The sequence below is a fragment of the Nyctibius grandis genome, chromosome 2 (genome assembly GCF_013368605.1).
Source record: "Nyctibius grandis isolate bNycGra1 chromosome 2, bNycGra1.pri, whole genome shotgun sequence".
NCBI lineage: Eukaryota > Metazoa > Chordata > Aves > Nyctibiiformes > Nyctibiidae > Nyctibius > Nyctibius grandis.
Genome location: NC_090659.1, coordinates 87672805 through 87685635, shown reverse-complemented (window position 1 = coordinate 87685635; position 12831 = coordinate 87672805). Strand labels below are relative to the sequence as shown.

General features: G+C 38.9%; 1 protein-coding gene across 1 annotated transcript in view; it reads right to left on the bottom strand.

The window, feature by feature from the left end:
- The window catches only part of DIAPH3 (diaphanous related formin 3), a 277067-nt gene that overhangs the window by 202120 nt on the left and 62116 nt on the right, over positions 1-12831 (bottom strand). The window contains exons 10-17 of the mRNA XM_068421846.1: positions 11776-11886; positions 11234-11352; positions 10968-11084; positions 9627-9745; positions 9427-9491; positions 8710-8814; positions 6161-6496; positions 5069-5183 (exon numbers count right to left, since the gene is read on the bottom strand). Coding sequence (XP_068277947.1) covers positions 5069-5183; positions 6161-6496; positions 8710-8814; positions 9427-9491; positions 9627-9745; positions 10968-11084; positions 11234-11352; positions 11776-11886 — 1087 coding nt within the window. The remainder of the gene's footprint in view (positions 1-5068; positions 5184-6160; positions 6497-8709; positions 8815-9426; positions 9492-9626; positions 9746-10967; positions 11085-11233; positions 11353-11775; positions 11887-12831) is intronic.

Genomic DNA, 12831 nt, shown 5'->3' with positions numbered 1-12831 from the left:
CTAGATCCAATAACTCTATTCTATTAGGTTTTGTCAAAACAATGTATTCAGTCCATTGAGTTAAACTTTGAAGGGATGTTACTCTTGTTAACTCTAATGTTCTCACTGTCTGTGGAGATGCACAATCCTCTTCTGAGCCATTAACATGTTTGGCCTGAACATCATCTTGTCTCCCAAATTTTACTCTTTAATTACACATAGGAAATAGTACTTCCACAGTGGCTTTTAAGCCTTCCAACCTATTAATCCAGGGGCCATTATTAGGAATTCTCCTAACACTATAAAGGCACCACAATTATCTTTTAGACTTATCCTAATAGATTCAAGTAAATATGTCTATGGTCTGTGAGGTTTTCTTGCCTTTTTATCTTTGTACAACATTCTTAATATTACTAAGTATCAAGAGTAATAAACTATAAGATTCAACTCAGTAGAAATACTGGTAAAGCATAAAAAGCCTGCTTTGACAAAAGCAGAATAAAGTTCTTGGTTATGGTAAAAAAAAATGGATAATACACAACAAAGCATAAAAAAAAAAAAAACAAAACAACAAAACACAAAAGGAGAAACTTGAGACTGCCATGAACTGTATTGAATAAAAATATTGAAGTGAAATTTGTAAAACAATTTAGAAATATAATAATGCATTTTCAATGTGAAAAGGAATTAATCATTGCACCCCTTTGGCTGCCCCAAAGTCCTAAGTCTCTGATACCAATCAAAGGGGGGTGGGGTGGGGCTGGAAATGTGTCAAGAAATACCCGTGGAAACAAGCATTTTATATATGGGGCAGAATAACCTAAACTACTAGTGAGATGACTTACTTCCAGAAAGAGAGAAAACGTTTAAAGCCAAGAATACTTTCAAATATTTTACTCTTGCACAAGGCTTTAAAAGCTGAAGAATCACAGAATCACAGAATCACAGAATGTTAGGGATTGGAAGGGACCTCAAAAGATCATCTAGTCCAATCCCCCTGACGGAGCAGGATTACCTAGATCATATCACACAGGAACGCGTCCAGGCGGGTTTTGAATGTCTCCAGAGAAGGAGACTCCACAACCTCTCTGGGCAGCCTGTTCCAGTGTTTGGTCACCCTCACCGTAAAGAAGTTTTTCCTCATATTTATGTGGAACCTCCTGTGTTCCAGCTTGCACCCATTGCCCATTGTCCTGTCAAGGGATGTCACTGAGAAGAGCCTGGCTCCATCCTCATGACACTTGCCCTTTACATATTTATAAACATTCATGAGGTCACCCCTCAGTCTCCTCTTCTCTAAGCTAAAGAGACCCAGCTTCCTCAGCCTCTCCTCATAAGGGAGATGTTCCACTCCCTTAATCATCTTCGTGGCTCTGCACTGGACTCTCTCTAGCAGTTCCCTGTCCTTCTTGAACTGAGGGGCCCAGAACTGGACACAATACTCCAGATGCAGCCTCACCAGGGCAGAGTAGAGGGGGAGGAGAACCTCTCGTGACCTGCTAACCACACCCCTTCTAATACACCCCAGGATGCCATTGGCCTTCTTGGCCACAAGGGCACACTGCTGGCTCATGGTCATCCTGTTGTCCACTAGGACCCCCAGGTCCCTTTCCCCTACGCTGCTCTCCAACAGGTCTGCCCCCAACTTGTACTGGTACATGGGCTTGTTCTTGCCCAGATGCAGGACTCTACACTTGCCCTTCTTATATTTCATTAAATTTCTCCCCGCCCAACTCTCCAGCTTGTCTAGGTCCCTCTGAATGGCTGCGCAGCCTTCCGTTGTGTCAGCCACTCCTCCCAGTTTTGTGTCATCAGCGAACTTGCTGACAGTGCACACTATTCCCTCATCCAAGTCATTAATGAATATATTGAATAGAACTGGTCCCAGAACCGACCCTTGAGGGACTCCGCTAGACACAGGCCTCCAGCTGGACTCTGTCCCATTGACCACCACTCTCTGGCTTCTTTCCTTCAGCCACTTCACAATCCACCTCACTACCCGATCATCCAGACCACACTTCCCCAGTTTAGCTGCGAGGATGCTGTGGGAGACTGTGTCAAACGCTTTACTGAAATCGAGATAGACCACATCCACAGCTTTACCATCATCTATCCACCGGGTTATGTCCTCATAAAAGGCTATCAAGTTGGTTAAGCATGACTTCCCCTTGGTGAAGCCATGCTGAGTGCCCCTAATGATCCTCCTGTCCTTGATGTGCCTAGAGACAGCACCAAGGACAAGTTGTTCCATCACCTTTCTGGGGATAGAGATGAGGCTGACCGGTCTATAGTTACCCGGGTCCTCCTTCTTGCCCTTTTTGGAGACTGGAGTGACATTCGCTTTTCTCCAGTCCTCAGGCACCTCTCCCGTTGCCCACGACTTAGCAAAGATGATGGAGAGTGGCCTAGCAATGACTTCTGCCAGCTCCCTCAGCACCCGCGGGTGCATCCCATCAGGGCCCATAGATTTATGGACGTCCAGGTTGCTTAACTGGTCCCTGACCCAGCCCTCATCTACCAAGACAGATTCCTCCTCTATCCTGACTTCTTCTGGGGCCTCAGGGGTCCGGGGCTCCTCAGGACAGCCTCCAGCAGTATAGACAGAGGCAAAGAAGGCATTCAGTAACTCCGCCTTCTTTTTATCCTCTGTCTCCAGGGCCCCCACCTCATTCATCAGTGGGCCTACATTGCCTCTAGTGTTGGTTTTACCTGCAATGTATTTGAAGAAGCCCTTTCTGTTGTCCTTGACCTCTCTTGCAAGGTTTAATTCCAAGGAGGCCTTAGCTTTCCTAGTTGCCTCCCTACATCCTCTGACAACAGACTTATATTCCTCCCAAGTGGCCAGCCCCTCCTTCCATGATCTGTACACTCTCTTCTTCCACTTGAGTTTGCCCAACAGTTCCCTGTTTAACCATGCAGGTCTCCTGCTACCCTTCCTTGACTTCCTACCTGCTGGGATGCTCTGATCTTGAGCTCGGAAGAAGCAGTCCTTGAATGCTAACCAACTATCTTGGGCCCCCTTACCTTATAGTACCCTGTCCCATGGGATTTCCCCTAGCAATTGCTTGAAAAGGCCAAAGTTGGCCCTCCTGAAGTTCAGGGTTGTGATTCTGCTAGCTATTCTGTTCCTGCCATATGAGATCCTGAACTCTACCATCTCATGGTCACTACAACCAAGGCTGCCCTCAACCTTCACCTCTTCAACCAGACCCTCCTTGTTAGTGAGGATAAGATCCAGCAGCACTCCTCTCCTAGTTGGCTCATCCACCATTTGCATCAGAAAGTTATCATCAACGTACTGGAGGAACCTCCTGGACTGAGGATGGCTGGCTGAGTAGGCCTCCCAGCAAATACCAGGGTAGTTGAAATCCCCCACAACAACCAGACCCTGTATTTGCGAGACTGCTCTCAGCTGCCTGTAGAAGGCCTCATCACCCTCCTCATCCTGATCCGGTGGCCTGTAATAGATACCCACAACAGTATCACCCCTGACAGCCTGCCCCTTAATTCGCACCCACAAACTCTCAACTCGCTCCTGATCCGCCCCTGGACAGAACTCAATACATTCTAGCTGCTCACTCACATAAAGAGCAACTCCACCACCTCTCCTTAGTGGCCTGTCTTTCCTGAACAGGACATAGCCATCCATGACCACATTCCAGTCATGTGAGGCGTCCCACCAAGTCTCTGTAATTGCCACTAGATCATAGCCCCCCGACCGAACATGGATTTCTAACTCCTCCTGTTTATTCCCCATGCTGCGTGCATTGGTGTACAGGCATTTCATGGAGCGAGCTGAGCACACCGATTTCACCCTAGGGGGATGGGGGGCCTCCTGGTCTGCCTCAACACTAGAGCGTTGCCCCAGTGGTGCAAGCCCAGCTACCACCCCATCCCCCTTCAAATCTAGTTTAAAGCTCTCCGAATGAGCCCTGCTAATTCCTGTCCCAGAACCCTTTTGCCCCTACGACATAAACCTTTCCCATGTATCACTGTCACGCCTGTTGTCTTATAAAACCAGCCATTATCAAAGAACCCAAAGCCCTGCCTGTAGCACCAGTCTCGTAGCCAGGCATTAATAGAGAGAATCCTACTATTCCATCCCACGTCATCACCTGAAAATGGAAGGAGGGAGGAGAAAACAACTTGTGCCCCAGACTCTTTCACCAACCGTCCTAGGGCCTTGTAGTCTTTCTTCATCCCCCTCAGACTACGGGATGCAGCTTCTTCCCCACCTGTCTGGAAGATCAGCAGGGGGTAGTAGTCTGTGGCCTTCACCAGGTTGGGGAGTTTCCTGGTGATATCCGTGATTCGGGCTCCAGGCAGGCTGCAGACCTCCCTGTGATGGGGGTCAGCTCTGCATATTGGGCCCTCAGATCCCTTTAGGAAGGAGTCTCCAACCACTAAAACTCTTCTCTTCTTCCTTGTGGAGGAGGTAGCTATACACCTGTCAGGTTTTTCTGACTGTGGTGGGACCTCTGATATAGGTTGCCTCTCCACCACATCCCCATTGGACCGGCTGTATTCCACTAGGGCTTCATATCTATTGCTCAGAGGCAGTTGTGGAGGCAAAGTAGGCAAGGAGGGCACTCGCCTTTTGCCACGGCCATAGACTTGCCTCCACTCACTCCTCTCCTCTAGGTTATTGTTTTCCACCTGAGAGGGGCAGAGTACAGTTGTCCCTCAATCCTGGGAGCTCTCCGGCAGGTGCTCCCATTTTTGTTGCAGGAAAACAACAAGCAAAACATCAGAGGAGATCTATGTTGCTACAGGTTTATCAAAAAGTAAAAAGTGTCATTAAAAGACTCTCCTCCTTCATAGAACTATTATCTCTATTATCCAGTAGCACTTCGGATTTTGTGGCAAGGTTTTCCTTATAGGTCACACAATTTTTGTCACTCTAAGTAAAATAGTTCACTATTACCGCTTTAAGCATTCTAGGATTTTCAAACTTTTTTTCTTCACACATTCCACTTACAAAAAAAAAGAACTTTAATGTTATATTATGAATTTGTACATATAGTATTTAAGGCCCAATAATTTTAAAGATATCTCTAAAAGCTGAAAATTAAAGCAATCAATTACTTACCCCTTTTTTGACAACAAAACGTAAGTTCCAATTTGCAAAGCATGTCAGCATTCTCATACTTGTCCTCTTCTGCCTTAACCCAAAAACAGGATTCTGTCATTTCCTGAGGCCTGATCTACAAGCAAGAGACAAAACAAAATTTTATTAATTAAATTATTTTGATACTATGCAGAGACTGTACTCTGTAGAGCCTAAAGCAAATGAAATACTTAGAGCTCTGTAAAACGTGAACTTTTGGTATACAACTCATCTTTAGAATTGTTAATATATTTCTGATTGAAGATAATAATGCTTACAGTAAGCACTTTTGGACAAACTGATTCTAACAACACAAAGCAATATAGACAACGTACTCTGTTATCCAAGGTCGAAATGTAGCAAATTATCTTTGGTCTAGATTTAAAACTTGGGTAAACTTTAAATAGTCTCTGAACATAGCTGGTTTAACCAGATATTAAGTACCTTACTTTTTAGATTGTAGCTTTGACTGCTTCATAAAACTCTGAAAATTTTTTTACTGACTTATTTTGGTGTAAGTAATTATAGTTTCTAAAGCTCAATAGATTGGTAGTCCTGGTATACTTGATCCTGTCACAATGGAGAGTAAAAAAAAAAAATAAACAGACTATATTTTTTCAACCATTAAATTTACATAAGTACATTTATACTAAGGACAAATGGAGAGACCTGCAATACTTTTTCCCACAGACCAGGCTAGATAGATGCAAGGCACTTCTTCGGATACTGTATAGCTGTCAGTACAGTGCAGTGACCGATCCAGTGTAAAAAGTTTGCTAAAATACAAGGCATAGTAGGACCTAGGAAGTATGCTGATGTCAAGGCTGTATTATTCTAGACCAGAATTAACTTTTCCAGGCATCTCAAAGTCAACAGGTACTTTCCCAGATGATTCATGAGTCAGTGAAACACAATTTTCAGAATACTATGAAAACTAAAGGCAAAAAGTATTCATATCTTACAAAAACTTCACTGATGTATCAATTGGCCTATATAGTCTTACTCCTGACAATCTATTTACCCTAAGCTCTACGTAAGATTTCACGTCAAGTATTTGCCATTAATCAGTACTACCTTGGACCAGTTGAGTCTTTTCATGGTAACCTCAGGTCTGAATTCTTTTTTAGGCTTCATTCCAAATGGCAAAGTACATGAAGGTGGAGACCACTGTGCTCCAGGCAGGCCTGGCAGAGGCGGTGGTGGAGGAGCACCACCAAAAGCCAGAGGAAGTCCCAAGCCATTCAAAAGTGGTGGAGGAGGAGGGGGAGGCGGTGGTGGTGGAATTACTCTGTTAGAAGGCAGCAGTGGAGGAGGAGGTGGTGGCATTTGATGTGGTCCTGCAGCTTCCAGTAGAATGGCAGATGCATCATCACGTGCTGATGGTAGAAAGCCAGGTGGCAAGGAGCCATACTGGTAAGGAAAATATTCAGTTTCACATTTTTTAATCAACAAAATGCCATAAAAATCATAGTGTATAGATTAAATCCAGCAAGTCAACTGAAAGTCAGTGCTATTTTTCTTGTATAGGACAATCAAATATGAATTATAATTAAGTCAAAGTGCCTTTGATTTCATAATTGGAAGTGCACCAGGGAGTGCACGCCAAAAATGACAAACTGAAATACTATATCCCACTTGTCATATTTCACCAATTATTATCTAAGAAAAGCCTAATAGGTATCTTGATGAAATTTTATCTAGACTACCATGGTTTAGCTCAAATTAAAAAAATAACATCCTAGTCTCTAGTGTTCTTACTTATCTTACAGATTACAGAGAAACATTCCAAGGACATAGCAGCAGAATCTGAACACATTAGTAATTCTGTTGAAAAACAGATATTTTCCGATATAGGAGCATTCTCATTCTACAGAATTGAAAGCAAGAAGTAATGATGAAAAAAAATCCTTCCAAAAAATACCGCTGCCTTACACACTGACTTCTTATTCTATATAGTATGGACTGTATCAAGATAGGCTTATACTTCACTAAGTCTAAAAATATATATTTATTTCTACTATTTGAAGAACTTCTATCGTAGGCCTTCAAACATTAATAAATAGGTACCTAACAAAAAGAACATAAGAATAAAAAAGAAATATTTATCTACTGGTGATAGTATTAATCAACTTTTCAACTGACAATTATGAGGTGAAGTAGTCCATTTAATATTTTTAAAAGGAAATAGCTGAATACCAATAAATACAAATAAATACATACAAACAGTATTATTGTTTTGAATTTCTGAACATATGCATTGTTTACATTGAAAAGTAGACACTAAACAATTAGGCTCTAATAACGAAATAAATACATGAACAAATACCAAATACAACAAAGGAGTAAAGGAACGAGACCAGGAGAAAAATAGTCATAAGAGGTGGAAGTAGCCATGCTAAGTAGCAACTGATGCCACAGGGAAACCAAAGATTCTTTTTAAAATGGATTTAAGAGTATTCAGTTGGAATGTTTTGTAAATATCAAGTAATTCATTACTACAAGTGTCCCATTAACAGTGGGATAATGCATGGTATGATAACTAGCAAGCATAATCACATGTTATGCTCACTGTCTGCATGTAAAAAAATAAGTTATCTTTAATACAGTGAACAAAAGAAAAAGTAAAATGGGAAAGAAAACCTATTTCACTCCCAAGGTGTACTTAAATATGTTTTTAAGATATATACATAAAAATATTTTCTTAATGAATGATATACAGCTCTCACTAAAATTATTTTTTAGAATTCAATGATTTTTGTAATTATTTTCTTTAAAGCTTGTTTGACTTTGACATTAACAGTTAATTCTGATCAGAAACCTGAATTAGAATGACATTTTTAAACAGACCAAAGCACAGCTAAACTAGTTTTCCTCACTCAGAAAATTAAACAAGCTCAAAAGTATAAAAAACCCTCTATGATCAAAACACATATTTTATCACCATCCTATATGTCTTCCCAATGTTGTCTGTCTTTAGCATTTTTAGGCTGTGCTTCTTATTCCACGAAATAAGACACAGAAAAAAATCACTTGGTCAGTTTCTTTACACAGATTTTAGAGCTGAAGCAGTTACAAGTTAACTCAAGTATTCCTCTCAAAACCCTGCACTATTCCTCTCCATCACGTTTTAAAATATCTATTTATGCTTGGAAATCGAAAAATTATCAGGAAATATTCTTATCCAGCCACAGGTTATTTCTTTCACTGCTGGATATACACGGTAAGGCTACAGCAAAGCAAACTGCATAATGAATAATTTCCTGTGGAGTGATAAAGATCACAGTGATGAATACTAATCTAAAAGCATAAGACTTATTATCCTATGTGGTTAATTACTTTGGAAGTATATGACACAAAGCAAAACCTGAATGAAACATAAGAAACTAGTTTAATTAACAGAGCTCAGGTACAAAAAGGATCATCTGGGAACTCAAACAGCTGATTCATGTCACACTACAATTCTTTGCATAAAATAGAAATAAAGGAAACTAACAGTCAATAGTAATCAATAACAACGATTCTTGGAAAAAACCCTCAACTGTGCTATCAGAATCTGCAAAAGATGCAAAATGAAGTCCCTTTCAAAAACCATACTTCATACATTCATTTAAACTGTCTTATACCTGTGATTTAAAAGCTTGTAATTCTGCTTCAAGTTCATTGATTCGTTCTTCTTTTTTTTGCAGTAGGGCCTGGGTCTCCTGATGAACTACAAACTCTTTTTCAAACTAAGGAAAAAGAAAAAAAAGAAGAAAAATGTTGATTCTAGTCAGTTCTGCTTAGTTTCTTTAGATTCCAACTTTTCCTTTTGTGTTTGTTAAAACTCAAGTCTTAACAATACTAAGGACACACAAAATGTATCTGCTATTCTAACTTTCATGTATTCACTGAGTGGAAGTACCATCTCTGTTATCACTGCAAGTCTTTACTATATGAAATGGCATAAGGTACATAATGTATCTTAAACTGAAATTAGAGTAGCTTAAAAAATTGATGTACAGTAATACAGAGTCCGTAGATACAAATGAGTCAACTCTTATTCCCCCACTGTTTATCTTGTTGAAGAAACTGACAACTGTTCGAAGTATTCAGTTAATTTTGGGGAGATTTGTACATGAAACTTTAAAATAAATAGTAGAAAGACTCTCAATTAAGGTTAACTACTTTATATGATTTTTCTCTGCTTCCTAGTCCACAAGAAACATCCAAATTCCCACTTAACATAGAACTAATAGTAATTCGAAGTTAAAAACTATGCCATATTCAGTTAGACCATTCATGGAGCTATTAAGTAATCCCCTGTGTCCATCTTATGATCATATAACTTAAAAATCACTTACTTTTCTGGAAAGTTCAGAAGCCCTCTCTTCACATTCTTCTAATCTTGCTTTATCTACACAAATATCTTGAAAAAATAAACAAACACACTTGCACACATACAGGGACCACAAGATTCTTAATCACATGTATAACTTCAACTTTGCTTTTGGAACACATAAAGAAGTATGATACTGTAATCATTTCCAAACATAGTACTTACCTACTAAGTGGCTGAAATTTATATCTAATCTTTTACGATACGTGAAATCTGGGTCTGTTCCACTTCGATGTAACACTATCTGGGACACGCACTCTTCAATTAATTTGAAGTACTGCGGACTAAAGACAGAGATGAGTTCTTCTAGAGCACATTTATATATTAATGTATACTAAAAATCTTGTCTATGAACACAGTAAGGTCAAAAGATTTGGGTTGACTTATTTCCATAGAAAGGTAGGTGCAAATCCCAAAAGCCTCAAAGAACAAATACATCTGGCAATTTATTACACAAGAACAGTTTACACAAAGCCTGAAAAAATGTGGACCTAAAGATAAACGTTTCTTATATTATAAGCTCTGCATCTCTCCTCCTATGGAAATACAGGAAGGAAGGACTCCCTCCTGCTTCCTCCCAGTAAAGAGAAGGCTCTTCCTTCACCTTGATCCCTTCTGGTTTTATGACTTTTGTAGCTATGGATGCATTGCAGCCCTGCTTCAGCAAGAGGAATGAAAAGCACCTTGTTCTAAAATGCCAGGGGGTATGACAGCTGGGTCAGTTGCCCAGAACATGCAAGCTGTGAATTCAAACCCTTTCAGGTGGAAGAGGTCTAGCACAGGTGTACCCATGTCAGGCAAGCACTCTTAACCTTTAAGGGTACATCTGTGCTAGACCTTGCCTGAAATGCAAGGTTATGCAGAAAACAGACAGCTTTCTTTCCTTGTTCAGTTCATATCTGGTTCCTCCAATGTTTCCTCAAAAACAAGGCAAGCAGATTTTAGAACGGAAAGTATTTGGCAGCTTCAAGCATCTAAGATTTTATTAATTATTTCCCTGTAATTTATCTGATTAATTTTCCAAGGGACACTAGCATGTTCATGCTGACCTATAATGTATATTAAGAATACTCAATTCCCAACCAAAAGTTACTCTAAATTAAGCATATGCTCAGATTACTGTATGAAGTGCACTTCTGTGCATACCTGGTTTTGTCCTTTGACTCAAATACACCACAAAATTAAAATGCTACTACCATGATTTATAACAGATTGAGAACTCTCCTGATCGCTTATACTTGCAGTCAATAAGGTTCAGATCTCAACAAAAAGTTTTCTATATTTATATATAAAATTGTATCCTAAGCAGAAAAGACAAAAACATATAAATGGCATTCTTACTCAAAGCTGATGCTTTTGAACAGAAGTTCACAAAGGAATACTTAGGATTGCAATCTGCACAGAAAAAGACTAAACTGTATCACTAAATTTATGGAAGAAACAGTCTATTAATGACTAAATGGCAACAAAATCCAAAATTAACTTTTAACATAGCATTAAACATACCGTATAAAATAATCATTTCTTATCAGCAAAAGATGTTGGAGAATAGAAAGAAAATATCCTTCAGCATTAGTGTCCTTAACTGTGTTCCACACCATGTTGTAAACATCACTTACTTCAGTAAAAGTGTTAAGGAGAGTGATAGCAAGGAAAAAAATATTTCAGTCAAATGTTGGCTAATAACTTTTTTAAACAGAAATTATACCAGAAAAATGTCCATTGTACACTTTACTTAGTTCATGTTTCTCTTGCTGATATCAAAAGGATATTCTAGTTCAGACCTAATATCTTCTAAACGATGAGAGAATTCGATCATGTCTTCTTCCTTATGCTCACTGAACACTTTCAGCTGAATATCTAGTGCTTCATTCTTTATACGTTTCAATTGCTGCAAAGAAGAAACAGTAGAAACGCTTGCAAAATAAGGTTTATTCACATATAGAAACGCTAACCTTTTTAAAAACTTCCATATGTCTATGCTATTTTAAAGTTTAAGTTTACAAGAACACAAGTTAAATATTCAAAAAGTAAACACGGCTTCAGCCTGGCTTAACAAGTGTTTGCACAACAGTCTGTCACGTTCTAAATCAAAGTTCTAAAATGCTGAGGAATCAGCATGAAGTTCAGAGAGCACATTTCACCTTTTCATTCTTTCTTTAAGACTGATTCTCACATCTAACTGCTCACATCCAGACTTAATAAAATGCCTTTGAAAATAATTTATTAGAATTTGTTCTCCCATTCCCCCTCTCAAGCTCAAATAGTCCAATAATTTAAATAATAATGCAAAGAGAAACTACAAGACTCTTACTGGCAATATCTCTTTCAATCCACTGCGCATAAATTCATTTCTGATGTGAAGCCTAAAATCCAAGTCATCAGGAGATGTAACAAGAGCATTAATGAGCTGCATGCAAGCCACCTGTAACACAGGAAATATTAAACAATTTTATTTCTTAGATTTCAATATGAATCACAGTCAAAAAGACATAACGAACTACTAATTACACCTTACATCATGTGTTATTACCAATCTACTGTAATCTTAATTATAAGATATTTACATTTCTTACCAGTCACGAGCTATAAATACCAAACACTAGTTCACAAATTTCCATAAAAATTAAATATTTTCTCACTCCATTGAATTTTGTCATTTTATACAAATACCAAGTTCCTTTAGTAAATGAACTTTACCAGATAGTAACTACCTTGATAAGCATAATTCTCTATTTATAAAAATCAATACAAATATACATTTATCTATACATATATATAAAAAGTTAGTGACATAATAGAAATGGTAAAGGTTAAAGTCTGTGTGAACAGTGGAAAACATATTAGAAGACAAAATGCTGATTAAACTAAACTAAGCCTGAAGAACAGAATTGGCCTTTTTCCCTTATTTTAAAAATCTTCCCTCTTTAAACACATTGAGTGTCACAGAATACTTCATGGGAACCAATACTTAAGCTCAAAAGCAGGCACCAGGTCAACTATGATGCCTGTATCAATCTGTGGTTAACTAGTGAGTAGTCTCTCTTCTGAAGAATCAAGAAATTCATCTTGAAAAGCCATAGCCAGGAGCAGCAGGAATTCACTGTCCAGATTCACAAGCCTTTAGAACAATGGCAACTTATTATTAATCACAAAAAAGTATGACAACAGCCATTATTTCCTTTTTTTACCATCTTTATTGTTTGCACATCTTGCTTCAATGCACAGGAAATATGTTATTCATGTATTTCCTGCATTTTAAGGTGTTTTTAAAAGCACAAGTCAATTAGCATACGTATTCTGGCCTAATACACTATGTAAACAAGTAAAGCACTCTGGTGCAAATACTTTCTCTGTTGTAAAGCCTTTT